At 36.1% G+C, this 27457-nt stretch overlaps 6 protein-coding genes across 14 annotated transcripts; 4 read left to right on the forward strand and 2 right to left on the reverse strand.

The window, feature by feature from the left end:
- Window positions 1-2722: 2722 nt before the first annotated feature.
- Window positions 2723-3920, forward strand: Xpac (DNA repair protein complementing XP-A cells homolog Xpac). Its single transcript, XM_017639580.1, has 2 exons — window positions 2723-3040; window positions 3119-3920. Exons 1-2 carry the CDS (start codon window positions 2922-2924, stop codon window positions 3828-3830), a joined length of 831 nt encoding a protein of 276 aa, XP_017495069.1. The 5' UTR covers window positions 2723-2921; the 3' UTR covers window positions 3831-3920.
- A 3778-nt stretch (window positions 3921-7698) lies between these two features.
- LOC108383209 (uncharacterized) lies at window positions 7699-8687 on the forward strand. The gene is made up of 3 exons (XM_017639590.1): window positions 7699-8031; window positions 8139-8261; window positions 8319-8687. Exons 1-3 carry the CDS (start codon window positions 7875-7877, stop codon window positions 8447-8449), a joined length of 411 nt encoding a protein of 136 aa, XP_017495079.1. The 5' UTR covers window positions 7699-7874; the 3' UTR covers window positions 8450-8687.
- Window positions 8688-9654: 967 nt separating this feature from the next.
- cpa (F-actin-capping protein subunit alpha) lies at window positions 9655-13231 on the reverse strand. 4 transcript variants are annotated; one of them, XM_017639550.1, is made up of 5 exons: window positions 13081-13231; window positions 12638-13022; window positions 11235-11404; window positions 10717-10890; window positions 9655-10328 (listed from the first exon to the last, which is right to left on the reverse strand). In XM_017639550.1, the coding sequence occupies exons 2-5, from the start codon at window positions 12876-12878 to the stop codon at window positions 10053-10055; spliced, it is 861 nt and encodes a 286-aa protein (XP_017495039.1). In that variant the 5' UTR covers window positions 12879-13022; window positions 13081-13231; the 3' UTR covers window positions 9655-10052. The 4 variants fall into 4 exon arrangements, with proteins under 4 accessions (XP_017495039.1, XP_017495054.1, XP_017495047.1 ...); XM_017639565.1 differs by having other exon boundaries at window positions 12638-12900; window positions 13081-13208; XM_017639558.1 differs by having other exon boundaries at window positions 13141-13198.
- Window positions 13232-15793: 2562 nt separating this feature from the next.
- mRpL54 (mitochondrial ribosomal protein L54) lies at window positions 15794-16476 on the forward strand. Its single transcript, XM_017605334.1, has 3 exons — window positions 15794-15995; window positions 16048-16190; window positions 16246-16476. The coding sequence occupies exons 1-3, from the start codon at window positions 15899-15901 to the stop codon at window positions 16405-16407; spliced, it is 402 nt and encodes a 133-aa protein (XP_017460823.1). The 5' UTR covers window positions 15794-15898; the 3' UTR covers window positions 16408-16476.
- A 2162-nt stretch (window positions 16477-18638) lies between these two features.
- On the reverse strand, window positions 18639-22228 carry LOC108353846 (transcription factor Adf-1-like). Of its 3 annotated transcripts, none has more exons than XM_017605054.1 (4): window positions 21783-22228; window positions 20720-20840; window positions 20465-20649; window positions 18639-19263 (listed from the first exon to the last, which is right to left on the reverse strand). In XM_017605054.1, exons 1-4 carry the CDS (start codon window positions 21943-21945, stop codon window positions 18968-18970), a joined length of 765 nt encoding a protein of 254 aa, XP_017460543.1. In that variant the 5' UTR covers window positions 21946-22228; the 3' UTR covers window positions 18639-18967. The 3 variants fall into 3 exon arrangements, with proteins under 3 accessions (XP_017460543.1, XP_017460529.1, XP_017460535.1); XM_017605040.1 differs by having other exon boundaries at window positions 18639-19284; XM_017605046.1 differs by having other exon boundaries at window positions 18639-19272; window positions 21783-22227.
- A 107-nt stretch (window positions 22229-22335) lies between these two features.
- On the forward strand, window positions 22336-27308 carry MFS16 (major facilitator superfamily transporter 16). Of its 4 annotated transcripts, none has more exons than XM_017605026.1 (9): window positions 22336-22388; window positions 23809-23972; window positions 24116-24267; window positions 24336-24901; window positions 25361-25396; window positions 25932-26136; window positions 26194-26342; window positions 26517-26718; window positions 26795-27308. In XM_017605026.1, exons 2-9 carry the CDS (start codon window positions 23854-23856, stop codon window positions 26959-26961), a joined length of 1596 nt encoding a protein of 531 aa, XP_017460515.1. In that variant the 5' UTR covers window positions 22336-22388; window positions 23809-23853; the 3' UTR covers window positions 26962-27308. The 4 variants fall into 4 exon arrangements, with proteins under 4 accessions (XP_017460515.1, XP_017495088.1, XP_017460521.1 ...); XM_017639599.1 differs by lacking the exon at window positions 22336-22388 and adding an exon at window positions 22532-22731; XM_017639607.1 differs by lacking the exon at window positions 22336-22388 and adding an exon at window positions 22743-22884.
- Window positions 27309-27457: the final 149 nt, after the last annotated feature.

Consider the following 27457-nt stretch of genomic DNA (forward strand, 5'->3'; position numbering starts at 1 on the left):
ATTTCTCGTTGTTCGCTTTGTGTTGCCGCAGTATTCGCCACAATATGAAGCACATTTAACTGATGAAAATATAAATTTGGGGTGTTCACAGTTCGTTCCAAATTGTGTTTGAAAATGTAGACGGCTACATTTTGAGACATCTTTAGCATCAAACTGTGGGCACCCCTTTCTAGCAGTCGGCGCAAAATCGTCACAAAACTTTGCTGGTGTTGCCAAACATTTCTTCTTTGCGTGCATTTTTTATATGTCGCCTTTCGATTTTGTTTCTGAAAAATTGTAATTATTTAACATAATTACCAATTCCTAATATTTGTTATTTCTTTTCCTTGATTTGTTTCTTTTCATCAGAAATTGCGCTCAAATTAAATGCAAATTCAGAAAACGTGCCCAATAAATAAAAAAAATGTGATTAGTATTGCCATAATGCAACCCTGCTGCGAGGTTGCAAAATGTAGACTCGTAAAAAACATACCTTTGAGTGTGAAAAAATGTAGACGGCGTCGTTTTCCCAATTTTGTATGGGAAACAACAACACCACAGATTTTACGGTTAGAAAACGTCTTAAAATGTGGACGTCTACATTTTGAGACATTATTTGGAACGAACTGTGGACACCCCAATAGTTTTTAAATTGGATGTTTGCATAAATCTCATAGGCGCGTATTCATAGTCCAGCAACTAAGTCGAAACTAACAAAGTTACAACTTAAATTTAAGTACCAACTTAAAATTTACTTCTATTCATAGTCGCCTTTCAGACTTCTACTAAGGGNAACTCTAGAACATTCTGAAGTTTATCGCTCATTCTCTTTCTCTCGCTGTTCGCAGTGTTCATCCAACTTAACGTTTCTCTTTGTAGAACATTCTACGTCATTCTTCGAACATTCTGCCTATTTCTCGTTGTTCGCTTTGTGTTGCCGCAGTATTCGCCACAATATGAAGCACATTTAACTGATGAAAATATAAATTTGGGGTGTTCACAGTTCGTTCCAAATTGTGTTTGAAAATGTAGACGGCTACATTTTGAGACATCTTTAGCATCAAACTGTGGGCACCCCTTTCTAGCAGTCGGCGCAAAATCGTCACAAAACTTTGCTGGTGTTGCCAAACATTTCTTCTTTGCGTGCATTTTTTATATGTCGCCTTTCGATTTTGTTTCTGAAAAATTGTAATTATTTAACATAATTACCAATTCCTAATATTTGTTATTTCTTTTCCTTGATTTGTTTCTTTTCATCAGAAATTGCGCTCAAATTAAATGCAAATTCAGAAAACGTGCCCAATAAATAAAAAAAATGTGATTAGTATTGCCATAATGCAACCCTGCTGCGAGGTTGCAAAATGTAGACTCGTAAAAAACATACCTTTGAGTGTGAAAAAATGTAGACGGCGTCGTTTTCCCAATTTTGTATGGGAAACAACAACACCACAGATTTTACGGTTAGAAAACGTCTTAAAATGTGGACGTCTACATTTTGAGACATTATTTGGAACGAACTGTGGACACCCCAATAGTTTTTAAATTGGATGTTTGCATAAATCTCATAGGCGCGTATTCATAGTCCAGCAACTAAGTCGAAACTAACAAAGTTACAACTTAAATTTAAGTACCAACTTAAAATTTACTTCTATTCATAGTCGCCTTTCAGACTTCTACTAAGGGCCTGCCAATCGGTAACTTTTTTCTCCGTGGTGAGACGGGGTGGAAAAATTTGCTATGGTGTACAAATAAATTGAATTTTGCTGTGCCAAATGCAGAGTAAAATTTTGACAGTTGAAAAACCAAACAAACGCTGCGAAAGCTTTATTTTTGTGTGTTGCTGAAATTCTTAAAATTTATATTTATTTTATAATTTGCAAGTAACGTACGCTTTTTTTATGCTGTTTCAGCTTTCATTTTCATGTTCACTCCTTATAACCGCCTAGCAATATTATGTGTGTACATGGTTATAAGCTGTCAAAATTATACCTAGCCCCATGAGCTAGGTAAAATTTTGACTNTTTTTATGCTGTTTCAGCTTTCATTTTCATGTTCACTCCTTATAACCGCCTAGCAATATTATGTGTGTACATGGTTATAAGCTGTCAAAATTATACCTAGCCCCATGAGCTAGGTAAAATTTTGACTTTCGTATTCACCACGAGAAGTGTAAAATTTTTACTTTGATCCGTCAAAATTTTATATTTTCTATCAATTGGCACAGGGCCTAAGTAGTTCCGACTTAGTTTACGATATAGCAAAACAAGGGTGAAAATGTATCGATTTTTCTTTGCGATATTTTGGAAAAACTACATTTTTATTAAATAATGTCAAGTATGATCATCCGTTTATGTAATTTTTANAAAATATGGTTTTCATGATTGAAAGTGTTTTACAATCGCATATCATTACCACGGGTCGATTTTTCAATGCCAACGTTCTGGCCACAAACGTGCACCCACTTTTCACGCAAATTTACGCCTTTTGGCAAACCAAACATACGCACAAACTTGTTCCGATCACACAGCACTTTATTTTATATCATAAATATGTAATAAACCAAAATTTATAATTAAAATCGCTGCAGAAAACACATTCAATCGCTACGAAGAGGTAGAAGACGGTGTAAACAAAACCGAAAAACGTCAAAAACGCTACGAAAACTTTTTTCTGAAAATCGATTACAAATACAACGATGGCTGATTAGGTGATCTGTAGTCGTTGGTTCATGAATCATGATCTTTTATAGTCAAATTCCACCAATGTGAACAACATACAACTATCGATAGTGTTTAGAAATATTCGATACTGGCGGCAAAATGAAACCATCGATAGTTCTTCATCACTACTATTAAAAACAAAACAAAAAAGTCGTAGCTGTTTAATCACAGTTGCATCTTCTTCATTTATTTTTGAGTTTATTGCACTAAATTAACGGGAGCATGACGGAAACCGGGGGACGTGTTCTTACTGACGCGGAAAAGGCGCGCATAGAACGTAATCGCATAAAGGCGCTACATCTTAGGCAAGCTAAGTTGGTTGCACACCCATATCAAAAAAAGTAAGTTTAGTGAAAACGGATTTACTTAAATATAAATACGTATATGTATATGTACTTATGTCAAAATTTACTTTTAAGAAACATAAACAGTGTTGCCGGCGAAGAATCCGTAATTAAAGTACAAGGCGCTAAATATATAGACAGCGGTGGTGGTTTTCTCTTGGAGCAAGCAGTCATTCCAACTAGTGGACAGCCAATTACAACCGGAGCTGCCAGCACAGAAATCAATAAAGTTTCAAATGACGCTATTTCAATACCGATCACCTTTGAGGAATGTTTAGACTGCGGAGATGCTTTTGTTGAATCGTACCTATTGAGTAATTTCGGACATTCAGTTTGTGACAAATGTCGGGACCCAGATGGTCGTCACTCTTTAATTACGCGAACTGAAGCCAAAGCAGAGTACTTGCTTAAGGATTGTGATTTTGACAGACGTGATCCGCCGTTGCGCTATATTAGCCGAAAGAACCCGCATAATGTGCGATGGGGTGAAATGAAACTTTATCTTTTAATGCAAGTGGAGAAACGTGCAATGGAGGTTTGGGGTACAGAAGAGGAATTGAGTCGTCAACACGAACTGCGAGAAGAACAACGTGAAGTAACTAAAGTTAAAAAGTATAATAAGCAAATGAAACAGTTGCGTATGGAAATGCGAAGTAGCTTGTTCACGAAGGAAACGAAAGCCTCGCATGAGCACGAATTTGGACCCGACACTTACAATGAAACTGATGATAATTACACACATACTTGCTTAAAATGTCCTTATACTGAAACCTACGAAAAAATGTAATTTCTATGAAAATAGTATCTGGTTCAGAATAGCCATCGAAAAATCAGAATAAAAATGAAGGACATTTTACATTGCTACACTAAGATCATACACACTTTGACCCCTATTCTGCATTTGCTTTACGACGTACGCAGACCCAACAAAATGGTCGGTAAATATTCAACCCAGAGCTCGTGGTTATGGCATAATATTGCCCCTTTCATTGGTCTATGGCATCTCTCTACCAACCCGTTGAACTGTGTTTGGTAAGGAGTGGTTTTAAGATGTGTTATTCCCGAGGTTCTCATGAGCTCAGCAAAAGGCGAGGACTGAATCTGACGTCCTTGGTCGGACGTAATTGCGCATAGAACTCCAAATATAGATATCCAACCTTCAATCAGCGCTCTTGTAACCGTGGGTGCGGTCATGTCCGCGATCGGGACAGCTTCTGACCATCTCGTGAATCTGTCGACTATAGTGAGCGGAGTCCGTTATTAAGCGGAAACGGTCCCACTAAGTCCACGTTGATGTGAGAGAAGCGATTATCTGGTAGTGCGTAGCGCTGCAGTTGTGAAGATGTATGCTGATGAACCTTAACACGTTGACATCGGATACACGCTTTAACAAACTCCCTGCTGTCTTTCTGAATGCCTGGCCAAACGAATCGCTGCGTCGTCAATTTTTTTGTAGTGCTTGCCAATCCGAAACTTTTTCCAGCTTTTGTCTAAAAGCGAAGGTAGTTGGTTTATGGTCAGTATAGACGTGACAAACTCTTACCTTCCAACATAAACCTGAAATGCCGCATGGACAAAGAAATCGCTGTTAACTCGCGATCGTAAGTACTATAACGCAGTTGTGTTTTGTCGAACTTCCTAGAGAAAAAACCAAGAGGCTCAAGAGCTCCTTTGACAACCTGGTGTAGTGCCGCACCGGCCGTAGTGGCAGATGCGTCTACCCAAAGTGATAGCTCTGCATTCTTTGAGGGATGCGCGAGAAGGGCCGAATTCGCCAGCTGTTGTTTGCAACGCTCAAATGCAGATATCGTTTCACTTGACACCTGCGTGTGGAACAAATCGTCGGTAAAAGTTTATTACCGCTAAGAATTTTCTCAAATCCTTCACCGTTGAAGGCCTCTCAAACTTGCGTATGGCCTCCGCGAGCTCTGAAAGGGGGCGAATACCTTGGAATGACGCTTAATGCCCGAGGTATGTTATTTGGCTACGACCGATCTCTGACTTTGACACGTTGATAGCTAAATTATATTTTTTTTTCAAAGAGCTGACGGATATGCGATCAGTGATCAGCTAGACTTGTTGATGCGATACAGATGTCATCCATATAAGCAAACACGAAGTCCAACCCGCACACAACTTCGTGTATAAGCCGTTGAATAGTTTGTTGCATTGCGCCAACCAAAGGTCATGTACACAAATTCGAATAAACCGAAGGGTGTGGATATTACAATCTTACCGGCACCCACCTGGTGAAAAGCTTTTTGCAAATAGAGTTTGAGCAAATTTTCTTGCCTCGCAAAATATTGGTAAAATCCTGTAGATAAGGTATCGGGTACCTATCGGGTACTGTGATGGCATTTAATGCCCTGTAGTCTCCGCAGGGGCGCCATGTGCCATCTACCTTCCGAACCATGTGCAGAGGGCTGGCCCAACTGCTTCGTGACTGCCGACATACACTTAGTCTCATTAGGCTTTCAAACTCAGCGCGCGCTGCTTGTAGTTTATCCGCCGCCAGGCGTCGGGGACGAGCGAAGACAGGTTGACCGCGCGCCGGTGTAATGCACCACTGAAGAATTTGTGATAACGCCGGGCTATGAACGTCGTATTATTTCTGCAAATTTGCCTAATAAATCCGCGAACGGAGTCGAATGACTTGGTTGATGGGCCCGTAACTGCCTGGGCCATGGATTGCAAAGACGCGGTATTATCAATGATTCGATTTGTTTTTTTAAATCTATGAGTAGGTCAAAATGCCTGATAAAGTCTGCGCCTATTATTCCAGAAGTAACATCGGCAATGAAGAACGTTCACACAAACTGGCGGCGTGGGTCCAGATTAACTCTCAACATAGCTTCTCCGTACACATTGATTGAGGTGCAATTATCAGCAAGCAATTTCATAGTAGTTGGTTTATGCTTGACTGAACGTGAGCCTGTTGGTATCACAGATGCCAAATTCAAACGCTTTTACTATTTGAATTCGCCGATGCTGTTGGATAATAATAATCGTGTGTATTCACGATTGAGAGAATACAAAAGTTTGCGCCGATCTCGGACCGCTATTCCTCTCTTAACGACTTTGACAGAATCGTTGTTTGCATGACGTCATACTTGTGCAACTTGTTTACGTTTTCCTTGCAACATTTTTTCTTCTTCCATTCTTGCTCACGTTTTGGCATTTCTCTCGCAATTGCACCAGTGTGACGTCATACAAAAGTTATTCTCAAAAATCCTCTCTGATCTTGTATTCTATCATTCTTGGTGTGTACTCGTATTGAGAGGACAAAATATTCCAGCAGCAAAAGTTCTGAGAATTTAGCAGCAAGGTAGCAGTAACGCAAGAATGATAGAATACAAGATTGCGCCAATCGAGCTGCGAGCAACTGGCCGTGACGTCAATAAATACCAGAATGAGAGAGCAAGACGAACTCGACAAGAAAAAGAGGAAGCATCGGACAAAAGGCAGTATTGCCAAGTTTTGAATTTGAAAAAGCACAAAATTTTTATTGGTGTATTTTATAGACTTTATATGCATACATAATTTCATTGTAAGGATGCCGATTCAAATAAATAAAAATCAATGTTTCTTGCACGACGGTTGATTTCTTCTGGCATGATTGAAGGTGCTGCCACATATTTTGTTGTCGCTTATGATTGTCACTGTGCCATGATTTTGTTTAAATTTTTGTAAAGTTGCTTACCACACTTACGATTGCTATAAATTTTGCCTCCGTTTTTTTTTTTAAGATTTTCTAATTTGGTGTCTTCAAACTAAAAACAAAAGCACCAAAAACGCGCCAAGCACCAAACTCAAAANTATGAATACATAATTTTATTGTAAGGATGCCGATTCAAAAATCAATGTTTCTTGCACAACGGTCGATTTCTTCTGGCATGATTGAAGGTGCTGCCACATATTTCTTTGTCACTTATGATTGTCACTGTGCCATGATTTTGTTTAAATTCTTGTAAAATTGCTTACCACACTTACGATTGCTATATATTTTTCTTCAATTTTTTTAAGATTTTCTAATTTGGTGTCTTCAAACTAAAAACGAAAGCACCAAAAACGCACCAAGCACAAAAGTCAAAAATTTTCGCGTTTTGAATACCCACTAAATTTGGTGCGAAAAGCAGGAAGTTGGCAACAGTGAATGTAAACAAAAGTATTTTATGACGTCAGCGATTGGGTGGATGCTGTCAAATCGACGAAGAGAGGGTTAGCGGTCCGCGAATGGCGCGACCTTTATTTTCTGGATCGTGGTTCAGTACTTCGATATTATGTTATGAAAAAAGCGTCCCTTGATTCAAAAAAATTGGTGCTTTTAGTGTGGTAAAACGCTTCTTTTCCAAGTTTTTGGTGCTTTTTGAAAATCAAAAGATGGCAACACAGATAATATCGCCTTGCACCACCAAGGCGAATTTATATAAGGTGGTGTTACTAGCTCAGCTGATTTTGTGTATGTGTTTCGCCGCACGCTTCCGATATCAAATTGAAAAATTTTGTTTGAATTTCTACACATACTCTTACAGATTTTGACAGTTTATGCCGCCAAAGCAAAAACAAAATACATGTAAATTTTTGTTTTTGTACTCCTGCTATCACCTTATATTAATTCGCCTTGTGCACCACCTTGTATAAATTCGCCTTGGATAGAGCGTATCAGCTGATTCGGGTTTACGTACGGGTAGGTTTACGTTCTTGACTGATTTCACCTTTCCTCCTCCGAAAGTTATTGGCATTGAGGAAGAATTGTACGCAATGATTATTTGACCAGAAAGCATTTCAAAAGGATATCTTGAATTAAAGGATATTTTTCATAATAAAAAAAATGCGTTTCCCGTCCAATAAAACTCTCGGAACAATTGCTGTATACGGCGCATTTGCTTCGATAACGGGTGTGATGTACATGCGTTACAAAATAGAGGATCGCATAAGAAATTCGGAGTATTTTCGGCTTGCAATCCAGACATTGAGACAACATAAAGGTATATTTATATATACATATGTTTAATGGTACATATGTATATATTAATATTAGATCAGATATTTGCATTACATATTAAGCGAAAATAACTTAAAAATTTGTCCTTAGGGGCGGTGAGCTTATTGGGCGAACCTATCAAAGAACATGGCTTCGATTTAAGTGACAGCAAAAATTTTGCAGATGGACAGCAAGCTCAGTTTGAAGTGCATGTAAAAGGCGCCAATGATAAAGGTAATACAAATACTTACAATTTCAAAATATTTAATGATTGACAAAGTCAATAATTAGGCAAAATGTTCTTTTGGGCAACCCGAACACCGGAAGAAGGTTGGTTTTTGGATCGTTTGGAACTGGAGGTGCGTTCACAACCGGATAAACGTTTTCTGATAAAGAAAATTGAGGGAGAAAAAACTGAATAGCTGTCGATTGTTTAAACAAACTTTCGAATGTAGCTAATGTGCAGAAACACCATAAACTTGTCATAACGTTGTGGATTAGCACCATTAAAGAAATAGCAAGCGTTTGGTTACTTTTTGACCACAGCAATAAAAAAAATTTTATAAACATAACTTTATACTAAACTTTTAAGCACCAGTGTACATACGACTTTTCAACTCTTTATTAAACACAGGTTTCACTTTCTAAAGAAATAAGAGAGCGCCGAACTTTTATTTAGTACTTTTATCATAATACACATACAAATACATATATATTTACTAATTAAGGAGCTAGTGGAAATTCAGCTTGCAAAAAACCCAAATAAACTATCCAAAGTATTTTTGCATGCCATTGCATAACTAATTAATGCACATATTCAATTTTTGTGTTGTAAACTAACTTTATTAAAACTCCTTTAATCTATTTTAGTACCTTATTATAATTACTTTTCTTAATTTCTGCATTCAACGACAAAGGCGACAATGGTGATGAAATTGCTGTGAAATGCAGCACTGCACTGCTAAACTCACAATGATAGCCACCATTAGTTATATATATTTATATAAGTATGTATGTATATAAACTCTTGCGGGCTACGTAATGCAAGTGTTTCATTTGTTTTTCAAAAATGTAAATGAAATCTAAAATTGAAATTACACAAGAAATATATACTGCCGGAACAAAGTATTGGCTCAGCAAGTTTTTCACAATATATGCAACAATTTTTACCCTAATATTTTTCCGCCAATTTTGTATAAAAATAAAATTATAGTTTAAAAACCTAAAACCTCGCTATTATAATTTCCATTCGTACTGTCATCAGGTATGTAACTTGAGAATAGAAATCGCTGCATCTTTTAGGCGCATCAATATTACATAGTTGCATCCCGAGCTAATAAAAGGGAGGTAATAATATGGTTCATTCAACAACAAAAAACATAAAAATATAATTCCTAAACTTTGTGCAAAACTCGCGAAAATTCAGCAAATGATTATAATAAAATTGATTGGGCTACAAATCTGCATACTCAAAAAAATTCTAAAAAATCTGATTAAAAAGTTGAAAATTTTCATGAAAATTTGCTGAATTTTCGCGAGTTTTGCACAACGTTTAGGAATTATTTTTTATGTTTTTTGTTGTAGAATGAACCATATTTTTAAACGAAATTAGCGGAAAAATATTAGAACGAAAATTGTTGCATATATTGTGAGAAATTTGCTGTGCCAATACTTTGCTCCGGCAGTGTACGTAAAGAAAGATATCTTTAATCTATTGAAAACTCGGCACGAAGCGCGGAAATTTGTCAAGGATAGAAACAAGAAAACAGCTAACTGAATATTCTGCTTGTGATTATAAATAGATTTTCTTAATAAATTTAATATCATGTAAAGATGCTTTGCATAATAAAAATTTTAGATTACACAACATTTTCATAATTCGGACTTATTTATTTGGACTTATTTATGTTTGACAGCTAAACGAAGACTGGTAGGCCGCTTCAGAATGTTGTATTTTAATTGTTGTGCGACTTCTCCTACCAATATAATTTTCACCCTCGGCGATGCCTTGACTTCGACCGGATTTTATTGCGTTTTTAATTCCTTACCGATACTATAAGTTACAATTTTTCCCCAATCAATTTTAGTTCTCGTGATTGGTAGTAAACGTCGCATCGCCTTGAATGTTGTATCAGACATCGTTTGATAGTTCTCAGAAATAGCCAACTGATATTCGTTTTCAGCTTCTTCGATTAAACGTATAACTTCTTTTGCGACTTGCTGCTCATTGGAAACGACTACAGATTCACGGAACTCCTTGGTAGAAACTAGTTGCACATTACCATCCTCATAATAATGCACCTGTGATAAAGTACAACCAGATTGTCAATTCCCATTCTGCGTTATCGTGAAGTGAAGTGAAAAGTATAAAATTAACACCGAAATAAATGCGGTGTAATTGTGTTATTTTTATCACTTCGCAATAACGTAGAACGAGAGTTGACCCTCAGCATTAAAGAAATTAAGTTGACACATTTTTAGAATTTGTTTTATAGAACACAAAAAAAAACAAAATTCTTCAGCAGAAGGCTCAGGATATGAAGTAACATTTTAACATTGAAGGTAATAATTTTGCAGCAATTACAAATACGGAGCAAGATAACATCTTACGACTCTCTATCATAAATTTGCTTTTCATTCTTACATTGAAAGTCCACAACCCAAGTCAAATTTGTGTGATTTTACAAACCTGTAGTTTAAGCACGCCTTTTAGTTCAGCAGTTCCATTGCCCGATTGTACAGTAATACTCCACTGTGATCGCCATCGGCCATTCCAATAGTTTTTTGGTTGAAATTGATGATCCTCAATACAAAGTGTTAGAGTGACTTGACCGCCTTGTGATTTTCCAAAAACCGAGGAAACCTATATTTATAATAGAAATTTGGTTAATGACACCTTCGTGTTAAAAGAAAACAATAAGTCAGATAGGGTGAATTCGAGCAGCAATTAATGCGCCAGTGTTACATTTTATGAAAGACACGCGAAAATTTGGGCGACTCTGCCTACGACAAGGGTTCGAGAAACAAAATTTTGACGATCAGTTGCTAATTCTTTGCAAATCAAAAGCAACATAAAAATTTTTACTGCACAATTTCTGCAGCATTTCAGAATATTTTCAGTTGAGCATCAGCAACATATCATCAAGAAGGCAACAAGGCTGCAGTATTGCGGTAATTATTACGTAGCTCGAACGCACCCATACATACTCCATTTCTATAATGACTGTTGGTATAGTTGATCGCTTCTACATCAAGAGCGGCGCGCCATGGCTCTGCTGTGGCGTCAGGCTCCATGTCTTGGTAATCGCTAGCTTCTTTACGTAAGTGATCAAATTTAAAAGATTGCTTGGTACGGGGATCGTAAAAACGACCATTGCCTGTAAAGTGAAAATATTTTTTATATTAAATATATGTAGTTTATTTTAAATTTAAATACAAATTAGTTATAACTATTTTCTTTTAAATTTACAAATACAGTGCAATCGCACATTTAATAATATAGAGATGTAACTCAAAATTTACTTTTTCGAGATTTTATTACGCAATTAATAAGCTTGATAAGCAGAATATGTTCAGTCTAACAGATTACCAAACTTCCCAAATATGGCGAAGATACGTGTCTTTCCATCTATCTTTTTTGAATGTATATCAACTGTATGAATTGATTAAAACTTTGATTGCGTTTTCCCACAAAATTGGAATTTGGATATACTTCGTTATATTATTAAACGTGCGACATTTTTTGTACTGAGTTGAGTGAACACAAAATAAAATATTTAAAAGCTAACGAGTGGGCCGAAGAAAAGTCGAATTCTTTTGATAATACACTTGTCCTTCGACATTTTAAAGATGAAGCCAAGGAGTGTCTTTAAGTACAAAAATAAACCAACCAAAGAATTTAATGGAATTAATTTTTAAGTGTAAAATTGTTTCAGTTGAACATGACCTTTATTTTTATTTTTAAGAACAATATGACTCGGACTTTTGAAATATGAATTCATTTAGGACCCGTTATATCTTCCATTTTTAAAACAGGGTTTTTTACGTATGGAGTTGATCCTTTACATTTTACATGAACTGGTTGTAAGACACACCGAAAAAGTTAGTCTTTTTAGTATGACAACAATCAAAAAGTGAATTTTGAATTTTTTATAAGTTACGACTTTTTGCATTTCAGTGATGATGTTTGTTACGTCTTTTTGCATTTCAGGGGATGATATGTAAATATAAAAATGATTTTCTTATCACTCGAACCTTTTTTTAGGCAGCCGAAAAGTTATCCAATATCTATCAATATGCAGTTTTATTGCTTAAGTAAAATCAGTTGTTGGTTCCAACATTTATTAAAAAAAGTCAACAAATAGGTATCTATCTAAATCTCAAGATAACGATTTAAAAGTATACAAATACATATTGCATGTAAAGCTACCAATTAAGGTATGGTGGAAAATGTTATTTTTAAATTAATTATGACTCAATCGCATGGTATGACTACGTAACTGATCAATGGAATTGGATGGGTAGATAGTTATTTTTTGCCGAACAGTACCTCTCTCTAGCTGTTATATTTAACTTGGCTTTTGTTCCATGCGATGTGAATAGGAACTTACCCAAATCATTATACTCTGAAATAATTGCATTATTTTCACTGCCCTCAATGTGCACTGGTGTTAATTGCTCTTTGTTGTATAGTGCGAAGGCGTGACTGGCGCCCTCTTTTAGCAGCGCATCATTGTTGAGTAATTGACGTACATCGGTGAAGACTTCATTAAATTCGCCAGGTGGTGCATGCATAATGAAATCAGAAACGATTCGCACTTTCTCGACATCGCTTATTTGTGTTTGCTCCATTTCGCCAATGAGTAGATTTCAACTAAAGGGCGACAATTTTTTTTATTTTTGCGAGGTTTAAGAGTTTTAGTGGCCACTTCTGTTGTGACTCAATCGTTCTATCTGATTTCTACAATAACAACACACGCAGTCCCAAACACTTCACTGCAAATGTTCGAAACTGGTTAAAAGCGTTTTATTCAGTCTCTCTACTTATGCATACAGTTTTATTGAATTGATAAATCTGTTGTACAAAGATATAAAAATGCAAAAAACTTTTTACACTTGGAAAGAGCCAACGATCACCCAGAAGAAAAATTCACACATCTGCACTTCTCCACACAAATCAAGTAATAGATTTGACAGTTGAACGTGAAGGAAATTAATTGATCTCTAAAGCTGATGCCACATAAAACTTTTGCTTCGCTTTACGTGACAGATTCGCTTTGACAGATAAGATGAATTGTATGAAAATGCACAAAGCATGCCACATAAATCGTTGAAGCTGCAGCGCGAAGCGAAAAGATGGCCAACTCCCATCTTTTTTCGCGCTTTGACAATCAGCCGGTTTAATATTTATTTTGTTTCGTCCAAATTCGGGGTTTCATGCAGAAACATAAAACTTAATTACATTGCTGATAATTTTAAAGCAAAATATATAAAATCCACAGCAACTTTTACGAGTAAAACAGCGGTACAAAATTGCTTTCTTGGCGTTCATTGTGGCATACCTTTTGCGTCTGACGCTTTGGTGGCAAAGTTATAAATGTCACGCAAAGCTACAAAGTTTTATCTGGCATCAGCTTAAAAGGCCCTACACACGCATTGATTTATAGGCCAAACATTTGGCCAACGCAGAAGTTGGTGGTAATTTGTGCCGAACGCTTATTACGACACAGAAAATATTTTTATTTTGTACATATAATTTACAGATGATGCATTCCTTAATTATTTTAAGATTTCCAATGTTAATTCAAATTTGTTTCAATTTGTTTTGAAAGGTTTTAAGCACACACTACGTTTATACGTAGGCTATTTGCAAATAAAAATAATATGCAATACCTGACTCACTGTTTATTCGATGGTGAAAAATTCTTTTTTAATATTGCCTGATTATAAAAAGGCAATAATACTGTGACCATCGAAAAAGAAAATAGTTAAAAATGGCAATGTCTTGATTATAAAATGCCAATAAGATGACCTTCGAAAAGGAAAATAAACCTAAGAATGGCGGCGTCTTGCGCTTATTTGCAAATAGTACCACTTATCAATACTTATTTCCGTGATTTAGTTATTTGCAAATAAAAAATTAACTAAGCGTTATTTGCAAATAAAAAATTAACTATACGTCAAATTTTACCATTTTGCAAATTGTTATTATTACGTGTTCAATGTTTGCATTATGAGATATTGAGATCTACTGACGAAATGTATGGATCGCGTTTTGAAAATGCTACACGTTCAATACTTATTGACGGTATTGCGATCCGCGATCCAGATCTCAAAATTTTGAGATATTTTGCGATATGGATCGCGATCCATCAATACTGCATGCAACACCGTCAATAAATACCGCGATAGTTGGATCACTTCAATAAATACTGACCGTGTGACAGGGGAAAAAACGGCAACACTGATCCAGACCGTTGGGAGACCGAGAACCAAAATGAAGGTGGTCCACTTGGAACGATTTGCAGCGTTTGGAACAGCAAGCCCAAAATACAATAACGCAATGGCAGTGGCAGTTTTTCGAAATCAGCTGCTTTTTAGAAAGTGTGGTGTCCAATGAAGCGACTCACAATACAGCAGTGGCAGCTGGCAGTACTGCTCAGTTTAGCCCAAATTCTAAATTCACTGCCACTGCCTCCATCGCAGCAAACTTCGCATGCTGAATTTGACATAAATAAAATGCAGCCAACTTCTTCATGTCACTTAGGCCTAAGAGACAACAACAAAAATGTAAACAAACAAAAGGGAATGTCAAAAAAGCTGTCACTGACAACGCCGTATTGTATTTGCTGCGGCAGTGACTGCCAATATTAACAGTAACAGCTGATTTTAAAAACTGTCACTGCCACTGCGCTATTGTATCTTGGCCTCTATGTGGAGGGCAGTGTGGCGAATACTGCAGCAACCCGAAGCGAACAACAAGAAAATAGCAGAATGTTCGGGGAATGACGTAGAATATTCGACGTCAAGTGGATGAATACTGCGAACAGCGAGAGAATGAGTGATAGACGGTAGAACGTTATAGAGTTCCCATGAGTTCGAGCGCAGGTATATAAGGCCGCTACCATGGTACAAGTCAAGTTAGTTGCAAGTTAACAAGCTATCAGGCAAGTCAGTTGCGAGTGAGTTGCGAATCAGCAAGCTACAAGTCAAGTTGTAAAACAGAGATTAATAGCCCAGTTATGCATAGTGGCACTACTTTACCGTGCATCCAACACGGTGTCGGTGCGATAACTATGTTTAACCGAAGATTAACCAGACTTTGAGTAACTGGCCCTTAGAGTTTATTTAACAATCCAGCGATACGAACCGAAACATTTTGGGAAATCGGTCAATTAACCAAGGTAATCGTAACCCTACAAGAAAAGGACATTTTTCTCACCTCTTCACTAACACACTAAAATATACACCAATCTTCAGAAAAACATTTGTAAAAATAACCTTAGGAAATACAATAAGTAGAAAAGAGACCTTCTAGCACTGCTGGTAAAATCCCCATGTGAGAAAGGACGCATAGTCACATCTACACAAAAGAACTGGCCAGGTTTTTCATATTACCCCGGAATTTCTGATGAGGAAATTGCAGCATTATTGCATCAGCACTGACCGTCAGGTAAGCGGTCATTTGCCAGTAAGATTTCTTGTTGGGTGTGGAGGCATACCTTTATTTTTATTCGAACTGTTTTATTTTCTGGCAGCCCTCTCATTTCGCAGAACAGCTGATTTGTATTTGAGGTTATACAACTCGTACAAATTGGCCTTATTAGCTGTGTGAAATTCCAAGTTCTTTTTACTACATTTCTGACTTTGAAATGAATATTAATACTTTTACGCAAACCCTAAATATTCTAGGAGAGAGGTGGCTAGCACCCAAATTTTTGGCACGCTCATTTGCGAAGCCCGCAACTGGTAAGATGTAAAAGAAATGCATGATCCAACCCTTACTGATTAAAATATCTAGCTGCACTTGGTGGAAAAAAGAAGAAACTTGGAAAGCTCGGTCCGATTGTAGAAAAGAAAGAAATTCCAGTTGAAACAGATGCCAACAAATTGGTTAACTATGTTTGCGGCAGCAATATCTTAAAAACCGGCCAGGATATCAAGGTAGGTTGTCTCCAAAAATTACATATACATGTGATGATACTCACATTTTTTGTAGCTTAAACCTGATTCGGAATATCCTGACTGGCTTTGGTCACTCAATGTTGATCGGATTATACCTGTGGAGGAAATGGATCCAGAAACGAAACAATATTGGCGACGCCTTCGGAAACAAGGTCTCCGACGAAATAATCAACTAAGTAAATTAAAAAAGTTTTAGTCGTAAGTTAATAACTGGGACATTTTGTTGTAAAAAGTTGAACCAGAATTAAAAGTGTTAAGTTATTTGCACTGGTATTAGGTAAACTTTAGCGAAAAATCAATATTCAATTGCGGTGAATGTTTAATAAACTACTTACTATTTCAGATAGTAACCGGCAAGGCAATTCATCGATATCCTACTACTGAAAAAGTAAGGGTACATACTTTAGTAGAATATTGCCTATTTGGTATAGGCCCGGAAAATGTCTAGGCTTCCATCATTTTTGTTGTTGTAGGGGCTACAACTACCCCGCCCAGATCGGCTAGTCTCTCAGTCGTTGTCATCTAACGGGCAAATCTAAGAAGCGTGCGGCCTCTATAGGGTCTGTCCATAGGGACAGAGGCGTCAGTTGAGAGGGGTTTTGTGGGCATGCGAAGAGATGTTTCTAGTCGGGGGTGTCTCCGCTCAGGTGCGAGTTCAAACTGCTGCAGTGGCCAGAGCGAAGTTGGGCTATTGTGGTACGAGTCCCCCGAGGCAGACGAAGCTCTATGTAACTTGAGACCGACTTTCTGTGTATGCCGCTCAAGGCTTGTCGGTATGCTGTCGGGTAGAGAGGTTGCTTTAAGAAACCTCTGGACTTCGTCCGTCAGTTCGTATAGATGCCTTCTGACGTGCCTTGCCGGGGGCTCCTCTGCAAGCAAGTGTCCGTTCGGGTGTCCACGTCTGCGGCTCTATACTAAGAATTACTTGCTGAGCATTGTGTTGTGCTCATTTATGGGGATTGCAGCATTTGTAGGAGAACGCTGCTCCGAGAATTTTTCCTTTCCTTCTCAAAAAATGAAAAACACGTGATTTTATTAAAATAACTTTTAATTCATTTTCTTTTCTTACAATTACATTTAGTGTAAACTTATTCGAATTCAATTCCAAACAGATCAACTAGGGCCAAATTTTCTGGGGTTACATCATATCTTGTTTTGCGTTTAAATGGCAAAAAATACTTAAAGCAAATGATAAAAAGCTCATCGTAAACAATGCAAAAGGCTCTAAATGAAACAGTATAATCTTGAAGAAACGAAAAGGATTATTAAAATAAGAAATGCAAATAAGGATGCCAAAAAATTTAGGTTTTTTGTGGGTATGTATTAGGATGGTCCAAAAACAGTAAAGTCGGAATTTCGAGTATGCCCCTATTTTTTATTTTGAATTTTTATATGGAAAAAACAACTTTTTGTAGAAATGGTATAGAATTCTTGAAAATCAATCGGAAAACTATGGATATTTTCAATATTAATACCCAATGGTTTATTTAACGATTTTTTAATTGAAAACAACCCCTCCCATTAAATTTTTCGGGGATTAGTGGCTTTTTGGCAGACATATAAATTATAGTTGCGAAGAAAAAATGGCTAAATAAACAATTGAGTATTATTATTGGGAATCTGCTGCAGAGAAACAGAGTTCTCCGATAGAAAAATATTGATTATTAAGAATTCTATACTATTTCTACGAAAAGTGTTTTTTCCCCATACAAAATACATGGAAAACTTTGGGCGCTCGAGCAACCTCTAAATATTTTTTGATTTTAAAATAAAAAAATAAGGGTATATTTTTTTCAGTATAGAACAATCCTACGGGGTGAGAGCATAAAAATACCGACTTTACTTTTCCACCCTAGTGTGTATACATATACATATATGTACACTTGTGGTCAGCTGATTAAGGTAAGTGACATTTTGACTAGCTTTTGTTATTTCTCTTTTGTCTATTTAATGTTTATAATTTTTATAGAAAAGTCTGGCACATTACATAACCACCATCACATAAATCCACATTACGAACTTTGTACAAAAATTATAAAAATTCAACAAACTTTAACAATTTAAACTGTTTAAAAAAAAATTTAGGTATGCAGTTTTATAGCCCATTACATTTTAGTAGGAGAAAGTGCAAATTTTAAGATATATATATTTTTTTTTGCTGACGGTGTTGAACATTTTCTCCTATGTAAAGTATGCTCGAATATGTCTGGTACCGTCTGAAAAAAAAAATTGTTAAAAATCAACGCGATTTACTAGTGTTTTCAAATTTGTACTTTCTCCTACTAAAATTTAATGAGATATAAAACTGCATAACCAAAATTTTTTAAAAAAAGTTTAAAATTTTTGGGTGCAATTAAAAAAAAAAAAAATATGACAGAGCTTCTTGTATTGATAACGACGGCATATACATATTTGTTCATACATATATAATGGTTGTTCTTTTTACAACTAAAAAGTAAAAGAATGTAAACATTAATAACGTTAGCATTACGACAATTTTCAAATAGTAAACGCTTTTTAACATAAGTAAATTCTTCAAAGAAACGTTCCCAACCTTCTGTTGGCGTTCCTTAATTTTATCTTGATTTTGCTTATTTGGTTTTGTTGCTACTTTTTGGAAGTACATTTTCAAATATTCCTCGTCGTCAGGAAAATCCGTTGGAATGTTAGCTACACTATTCAAATACTTAAATAGTAGCTGTAAAACACTGCACCATAAATTAAAGAGAATCATCTAACACAATGTGCTTCCTAATCTAATATTTATTATGTTGTGCCAACAATTGCATATCTGTAAGGTACTTGATGATGTGTACCTTGGCTTCGGCCTTCTGTCGCACGCCCAGTGTATTAAGCATATCGGTGACAACCATACCGAATGACTGATCCTCAGCGCTTACTGCTTGTGTCATTGAATTTTGGAAAATCTTAATTGTGTTTAACATATTGTCATGATTATCTTCTTCGGTGCGTTCCCGTTTCAATACTGGTTCATAAAAATATGGTTTCTGATCCTTGGCGGCGGAGGCTGCTATTTGAGTGTCGCCTGTAACTGTAATTTCTAAACGTGAACCTGAGTATATAGTATGACGCATAACAAAAAGTTCATTAATAAATAAATATGAAACATCAAGAAACTGTATGTATGTACATATCGCACCCTAAATCCAAACCGGCACAACTCAAAATTTTTTAAAATATATTTTTTTCCATAAAATACTTTACAGACCATATATCTAACGTCCACCAAAATTTTTCTTAATCAAATTACCGTAGATCCACGGTAAAAAATCACCGTAAATCCTCGGTAAAAATTACCGCAGATCCACGGTTGGTAAAAATTACCGCAGATCCACGGTTATTTCTGAGAAAGTGAATTTACCGCGAATCCGCGGAAAAAAATTACCGTGGATTCAGTGATTTTCGAAGCGTGCGAATAACTGTATTTTTTAACAGTAGATCTACGACAAAAATGAATATGGACCCGAGGTTATCAATTTTTCCAACGTAATTTCGCATGGGTCATGGCAGTGTATTCACCATGCGTAGTATTTGGTTCGCTTACAATAGATGTATGTACATACCTAAGTTACTGCCATTCATTCAAAAATCAGTTCTTTAATTAGTTGATGTACAATGTTCCATTACGCCGAACTGCAAAATAGTGACAATATATACTTTTCCAAAACGCATTCGAAAAGTTATCGAAACCCATCGCTAGAGAAACCAGTGCATCAGAAACAAAGTTAATGCTTCGTTTGTTTTTGGTTACCATTGCTGTTTTAAAAATGGATTATTCAGAAAAATTGTTCATTGTTATATTGAATATTTAAAACATGCAATGTATGTGGTTGCAATGTTTCGCAACTTTGCATAAAAAACAGTTTGAATGCCGCAGTATAACAATATCCAAACATTGTATTGATACGTTTTGGAAGTCAGCCTATCTTTTACCGTACATCTACATTAAAAAGGTGGTTCCTCGCGCACTTCGGAAATCAAACATCAAACATTTTCAGAAATTGTGGATCCTCAGTAAATTTTTACTGTGATCTACGGTAATTTTTTACCGTGGATACACGGTAATTTTTACCGTGGATCTACGGTAAAAGTTACCGTGGCCCGGGTGTTTAGACACTGCCTTTTGATTTAGGGTGCGACATGTATGCGTGTATGTATGTAGATAGAAACTGTTACTTTGCTTGATGCCTCAAAGTTTAGACAGAGATTACTTGAAAGCAGTGGATACCTACCATGCGTATGAGCGAGGGCCTGTGTTGAGGTTGTGGCGGCGCCATTAAATGGTTGTGTGAATACATCCACGACCGCTTGTTGCTGGGGCTGTTGTTGTTGCTGCTGGTTTGGATCGACTTGTGCAACCTGATTGGTGTTTTGTTGTACGTTATTACATTTTCCCAGAAGCGACTCACGATATTGCCTGAAAAGACGATGTATGCAGTAAAGAACTCTCATTACAAAGTAAAGTAAAAAAATAAAAAATATTTTACCTTATTGAATCCACTAAAAACTGCATTTGCTTGAAATAGCGCCATCGCGATTCCTGACACAATTTCATTTCACGTGCAAATTTGTCACGCAAACTCTTCCAGCGTTTTGTGCATTTTTGTTCTGAAATATGTAAATTAAAACGATATAGTACATGTCGCGATATCAATTTACAAGTTTGACGCACATACTTTGGCAGTTAACTTTGTCTACATTACTTATCAAATGACAAAATATTGTTCAATGAAAATTTGGTATGTAAACAAACGTAAACATGATTGTTGCCATGAAAACGGAACGAGTGTAAATAAAAACTGGTTTGAAACAAAAACAACTATATGAGCAGGGCCAAAATGGAAACAAAACCAACTTAGAATCAGAATTGGAAATAGAGTAAACAAAAAAAAATATGCAAGTTGTCAACAAAAAAACTCGTTACTTCAGACTGAAAGCCGATCAGAGTTTGCAGCTGCATTTAGCAGCCTGCCACTGCACTTGGCGTAGACGTACGACTTTGCAGTGCTGCTTTGTAGTTACCCCACTAAACGGCTGCACTGCACTGACGCGCTTCAAACAAAAATTCACAGCTATAGCCGTCTCACTTACACAAATTCGTTTGTGCCTCGCATAGCCAAAGCGCGCTTCTACTTGCAGCGCAAGAAGCCAGCAGGCATACGACTCAGCAACAAAGTACAGCAACGCAGGCAGTCACCTATGGCGACATCGGCACCGACGAAAAATTAATGAAAACGACATCGGCGACGTGCCGTTTGCGTTTGCCTTCGCCTGCTTTTACGACGGCTAACAAAAACAGCAGCCATTTACGACAAGTACAATTATGTATACACGCATATATGTACATACATGCGAACATACGAAGGCACCTATTTTTACTTTAACCCGTCGCCATTGTGAATCCATTATTTTATTTGGTCGCAGTTTTTCACAATTCGCCTACGCGGGTAAACTTTAACACTTCCCCCACTGTTTTTTTCGATTTATAATTTAGTTTTTATATAGGTATTCTTTAAAACTACCATGTATATATGTATCCATAACACTTACCAGGGACTCCTAGTAGCTCTGCAATCTGCTTCCAGGTTTGAGCCTTCCTTACGAAGTGCTTGTAATTATAATGTGAACGGTCATAAATAACCGGGTTTTGTTTTACTGCCTCAATGAGATTGAGATCGAATTGTGTCTCCAGATTTGCATCCAATTTTTCCATTTTAAGTTTTCAGTCAAATGATTTGCCGCTAAATTTCACCAGCACGTTCACTTTGCTGCTTCTGCCCACGGCAACGTTTACAAAACTCTGCAAACAATTTATGTACCTGGATTTAGCACAAAAATTGAAGTCAGCAGCTGCTACCTACAGTGACTTTTTTTTATTTTTTTTAATAGGGGCAGAGATATTTCTTTTGTAGATGTTTGTATTAGCACTAGAAATTACAAACTGCGAAGCGACGCAAACGAAATCAAAAACTACTGATGACGATGGCGATAGCCGAAAAGTCAGCGAAAACCTCGACTTCGGCAGTTCAATGCGCAGCGCTGTAGCAGAGATGCCACAGAATCGGTGTGGGCAGCGGTCGGAATAGTGATGCCAATTTTTGCTTTTTTTACAAGATTGTGAAAATTCAAGATGTGTAGTATGGATTACTGTAACGAGTAAATTGTTAAACGTGTTTGATTGTAATTGACTTGAAATTATTTTCAACTCTGCCCAATAGGCGATTGTAAAAAACATAGCATAATTTCTGCCTTCAGCCAAAACGTGCGGTTGGCAACGCGATTATTTAATTTGAAATAGATTTTTCAGGTCTGGCACTTTTGCTTTTGTTGTCACCAAATTTATCATCTACTGTTTTGCTAACGTGAATATTTTTGTTCTTTGTTATATATTAGATATTTAACCAAAATCGAAAATGAAGTGATAAACCTTCGTATATCCTTAAGACACCAGCAGTTTCGGCATCGATTGTAAAAGGGTTTCTTAAGAATTGAACTAAAGGTAGCAAAAAAGATTCTGTGTCCATTTATATTTGCAGTTCTATTGTAACTGGAAAAATATCAAATGTTCACAAATATTCGTTTTTTAGGTAGCTTTCTGCCAACGAGGCATAAATTTATAATTCGTCTGCGTAATGAGTGAATCATTGCAAAAGTATGTAAATAAAACTATTTTTCTCTATGCAGTCAGTCATAGAAAAGATAAAAGCACGCAAGGTTTATACTTATGTTGCATATTCGCTAAACACATAAAAAGACGTGTAGATTTTCATAAATTGTAATCTGCACTTTGCTGCCGCAGCCATAAGTAATAATTTGTCAGGAGCAAAATACTCCATACTGCAGGCTAATCAGTTACATTCACTATTGCAGCAAACAAGCTATTTGGCTTCTATAATGTTATTTCAAGATACATATATACATACATATGTATGTATGTAAATTGTTGGAGTTTTGCGAACGATAAGATATCGCCTACGCATTGTTCTATGCGCACAGTAATTTTCAATTAATTAATTTGTTTTTTTTTTGGCTGCATTCTTATTTATAAAAAAAAAGAGACCCTCATTTTATTGTCCATAATAGCTCCATTCTTTCGTTCTCTATTAGTTCTCATCGTGGCCGGATGACAGCTTCCGTTTTAGTTCTGTGCACATATAGCGATAACCAAGCATATACACATATCGCACACAATCTTCCAAACCGGCGCAACTCAAAATTTGGCATTTTTGAAATTAAGTATACTCTAAAAATATGCTCACAGCTTTTATTTACTTTTCAGCATAAGCTGGAGCAAATTTTTGTCATAATTTGTTGAAAAACCTATGGTAAATTCTCCCTTGCCCATATGATTAGCTTACGCTAAGAAAACGTAGTTTTTGATATTTTCTGACGAGTGTCATTTGTAGTTCTCTCATCTGTGAAGACCGTGTGCGATATATTTTTTTATATCATGTTTTTTTCTAGAGTTTGTTGACCATCCGCTGTGTATATATACATATGCATACATACATACATACATACATTTGTATTAATGAATTATTTCTTTTATGATTATTTTTTAATACATATTTTATAGTCAAGGAGGCTGGTTGTAGTTAAGTATTGAATAAGCTGGTTTTTTATGCACCAACATCGTCGTCGCAAATCTGTTAATATGTACGACATACCATTGGGAGTATTAGTTGCACAAAAGCTAAGTAGTGTGTGTTGTCCCCGGTTGCAATTGCGCAAAGATATCGTGTAAGTTCATAATTAATTATATAATTACTAGTAAATTTTTTTATGTACATAGATACATGTGCACATCGTTGAAATGTACTCAAGAATATATTCAAATATGCTAATGTATTTAATGCTCTAAGCCGTTTTATTTTTCCGTTCAGCTTTAAGGGATCCACCATCATTCTCACTTACTTGGCATATGCTGCTTATCACATGTCCAGAAAACCAATATCTGTTGTGAAATCAGTATTACATGAGAACTGCACAAACCCAAACAACACAACTGACAATGACTGTGGCTATCCACCTTTTGGTAAGCGCAAAAATATTTTACAATGAAACTACATAAAATTGCGCTTATATATTTTTTTTTTTTTATAGACGTGCCCGATGCATCTACACTCTTTGGTACACTTGATTCAGCATTTCTTGTAACCTATGCCATTTCTATGTTTGTTTCTGGCATTGTTGCTGAACGAGTTTCCCTGCGTTATTACTTGAGTTTGGGCATGTTGTTTTCCGGACTCTTCACGCTGCTATTCGGTGCGGCTAAATCATGGAACATACATAGCATGTGGTACTTTGTTATAGTTCAGATATTAGGCGGCATTGTCCAAACTACAGGCTGGCCGGGCGTAGTCACATTGATGGCCCGTTGGTTTGGCAGATCGAAACGTGGTCTTATATTCGGCATTTGGAATAGTCATACTTCAGTAGGTAATATACTTGGCACATTGATAGCCGCCCACTTTGTGGAGAGTAATTGGATGCTGTCATTTGCTGTGCCTGGCACAATAATGGCGGGTTTGGGATTTGTAATGTTTTTGTTTATTGTCGACGATCCTGAAATCGTTGGCTTGCCGTCAACTCGATCTCATTTGCCGGTGAATCATAGCAGTGCACATGAAGATGAAGAGCGCGGTCCAGTTTTGGCAAGTTATGAGGCGGTGAGTTGTGATTTTCGTTTTTTGACAACGCCTAGTATTTTAGTAAAATTGAGAGTGTTAAAATTTATAATTAAATATTTAAATACGTTATCGATGAATGAATGCCTATACTCCCTAGAGCTCAATGCTTAGGTAATTTATTGAACTTCAGTTCTTCTTTATAATTAAAAACATTAAATACTACTTTTATTAAAAGAACGCATACATATTCTGCTGTTATTGCATATCTGAAATGTTTAAATACTATCTTGTTCTAATACTAGAAATAAACGTTCATTTAAAGACAACTATTTTTCGAACCTCCTGGTGTATTCTTTTTACCTTCGTTAATAATTATTTTATTTTTATAAAATAAATCTTAGTCTTTTTACTCTATATCTAATAATTAATGTCCAAGTCAATGTGTAAATAGAATTGCTTTTTTCTACTTTTTAAAATAACCGATTTCTTCCATCGCAGAACATTGGTATTCATGGCTATACAGACGATTATACAGTAAGTGCATGTCGCTTTATATTTCCAGTTTAAGAGTGTTTGTTTTCAACGGTTACAAATACAAACAATTTGCTATGACCCATTGATTTTTCATTACACTAACACCTGAATTTGTACATACTACATACATATACAGTAGCGGTCATATCAATAGCACTTCCATTTCAAAGTGATATTGTTTGCCACCTATGTTTAATTATTTATTTTTAAGAATTTTCAGTTAAAATACAGCTCATTCCCTAACAAAGCCTATAAAAATGCAACACAATTTCACGCAAATTTCAAACTTTTTCTCAGATTTGAAATTTGGGTGAAAATTTGTTGCGTGCTTTGTAGTTTTCTACAGAGTTTTAAACTTGTGATTATATGGGATTTGTTAGAAATGAACTGTATTTTAATCGAAAAATCCTAAAAATAAATAAATAAACATGAGTGGCAAGAAGCATCACTTTGAAATGGAAGCGCCATTGATATGACCGATACCATGTTCGTTGGCATTAATCTTTTAAATTTTTTATTACTTAAAATTGTGTAGGAAATAAATCACCGTGCATCTGAGCGTACACCAATTTTGGCTCGTAGTAGATCACAACCCAATGCGCACACTGAACGAAACGCTGTTGGCATACTTCAGGCTCTATCCATTCCTGGCGTTGTAGAATTCTCATTGTGCTTATTCTTTGCTAAACTCGTTAGTTATACATTCCTCTATTGGCTGCCACTATATATACAATCTTCCAGTGAGTAATTGAGCAGGTTTTTGTACTTGAAATAATTTCTTCATGTCTTTTACGCAGCTACATTAAGCCCCAGCGTTGCTGCAGATCTCTCTACACTGTTTGATATCGGTGGTATTTTTGGAGCGATTGCAGCAGGAACTGTATCCGATCACACAGGAATGCCCGCCACAACTTGCTTAGTCTTGTTAGTGTGCGCAGCGCCACTGGTAATTTAATTTATTATTTAATTAATCTAGAGTTCTCTTAATGGCAATTGCACTTTTGCTATACATCTTCCAAAACTTTAGAATACGCAACTTTTTTAAATATTCCTTTTAAATTGAATTAGAAAATAAATTTAGTCCTTAAATAATATATCTTTCTCCATTTTTAATTTTTAGCTATTTATGTATGTCCATTTCGGCGGCATATCGTTATTCGTAAATATTATTCTACTTTTACTTGCTGGATTTATGGTCAATGGACCATATGCGCTTATTACAACATTCGTTAGTGCCGAGTTAGGACAGCACCAATCGCTATCACACAATGCTAAAGCTTTAGCGACAGTAACGGCGATTATAGACGGCACTGGATCAATTGGTAAATAGTATAGATATTCACAATCAGCCTATTAATTGCTATACAATTGCCAACATGTTCGTATTTTGCATTCTAGGTGCGGCTGTTGGCCCATTTATTGCCGGATTAGTATCACAAAGCGGCTGGGAGAATGTATTCAATATGCTTATATGCGCAGATATATTAGCCATGATTATAGTGTCGCGTCAAGTAGTCAAGGAAGTGCTTAGGTTACGTCGAGTTCGTCGAATTCGTATAGAGTAAAAATTTGCCTGCGTAGAAGCTAGTAAATTCTTTATGTTTATTAATACAAATAACGAAACTGCTAACATATCGGTAATATTTTATTACATTGAAACGCCCTTACAATATACATCTAATAAGTCTCATATTGCAAGTAAAGATATATATATGTAATTGAAATCACATCAAATTATCATGTCTATTGCATTTCCAAGATTATTGAATTATTTCTGTAAAATCGCTATTTATGAATACTTTTTGTTTATGTTTAAAATGCAAGTTCAGCGAAAACCTGTAAATATCTTAGTTATAAAGTTACCAATAGTGTTTTTTTTTAAATAAATAAAATATTGATTCTTTTTTATCATCCTCTACCTAAATATAATACGTTTGTATTTTAAACAAAATAAACTAGCGATTGCATAGAGTGAGGCCAAGGTCATTGTTTATAAGCTTATAAATATTTTACATGTAAACTCTTTAAGTTGCTCCTTCCAGACATATGTATGTTTCAAAT

The sequence above is a fragment of the Rhagoletis zephyria genome, unplaced genomic scaffold (assembly GCF_001687245.7).
Source record: "Rhagoletis zephyria isolate East Lansing unplaced genomic scaffold, Rhagoletis_zephyria_1.1 Rzeph_scaffold_00153, whole genome shotgun sequence".
Lineage (NCBI taxonomy): Eukaryota > Metazoa > Arthropoda > Insecta > Diptera > Tephritidae > Rhagoletis > Rhagoletis zephyria.

Bases quoted from the DNA above. Each gene is read 5' to 3' on its own strand.
- mRpL54 (XM_017605334.1), top strand. From the start codon at position 15,899: ATGAATATTAATACTTTTACGCAAACCCTAAATATTCTAGGAGAGAGG. The intron at 15,996-16,047 runs GTAAGATGTAAA...TAAAATATCTAG, and splicing joins ATTTGCGAAGCCCGCAACTG to CTGCACTTGGTGGAAAAAAG. The intron at 16,191-16,245 runs GTAGGTTGTCTC...CATTTTTTGTAG, and splicing joins AAACCGGCCAGGATATCAAG to CTTAAACCTGATTCGGAATA.
- cpa (XM_017639550.1), bottom strand. From the start codon at position 12,878: ATGGAGCAAACACAAATAAGCGATGTCGAGAAAGTGCGAATCGTTTCT. The intron at 10,891-11,234 runs GTATGTATGGGT...TTATAAATATAG, and splicing joins ACAGTCATTATAGAAATGGA to GTTTCCTCGGTTTTTGGAAA. The intron at 10,329-10,716 runs GTTTGTAAAATC...ACTTTATCACAG, and splicing joins AAGGCGTGCTTAAACTACAG to GTGCATTATTATGAGGATGG.
- Xpac (XM_017639580.1), top strand. From the start codon at position 2,922: ATGACGGAAACCGGGGGACGTGTTCTTACTGACGCGGAAAAGGCGCGC. The intron at 3,041-3,118 runs GTAAGTTTAGTG...TTTACTTTTAAG, and splicing joins GCACACCCATATCAAAAAAA to AAACATAAACAGTGTTGCCG.
- LOC108353846 (XM_017605040.1), bottom strand. From the start codon at position 21,945: ATGGAAAAATTGGATGCAAATCTGGAGACACAATTCGATCTCAATCTC. The intron at 20,841-21,782 runs GTAAGTGTTATG...TACATATTTCAG, and splicing joins AGAGCTACTAGGAGTCCCTG to AACAAAAATGCACAAAACGC. The intron at 20,650-20,719 runs GTAAAATATTTT...TCGTCTTTTCAG, and splicing joins TTTTTAGTGGATTCAATAAG to GCAATATCGTGAGTCGCTTC.
- LOC108383209 (XM_017639590.1), top strand. From the start codon at position 7,875: ATGCGTTTCCCGTCCAATAAAACTCTCGGAACAATTGCTGTATACGGC. The intron at 8,032-8,138 runs GTATATTTATAT...ATTTGTCCTTAG, and splicing joins GACATTGAGACAACATAAAG to GGGCGGTGAGCTTATTGGGC. The intron at 8,262-8,318 runs GTAATACAAATA...GTCAATAATTAG, and splicing joins AAAAGGCGCCAATGATAAAG to GCAAAATGTTCTTTTGGGCA.
- MFS16 (XM_017605026.1), top strand. From the start codon at position 23,854: ATGCACCAACATCGTCGTCGCAAATCTGTTAATATGTACGACATACCA. The intron at 26,137-26,193 runs GTGAGTAATTGA...TCTTTTACGCAG, and splicing joins ACTATATATACAATCTTCCA to CTACATTAAGCCCCAGCGTT. The intron at 26,719-26,794 runs GTAAATAGTATA...TTTGCATTCTAG, and splicing joins AGACGGCACTGGATCAATTG to GTGCGGCTGTTGGCCCATTT.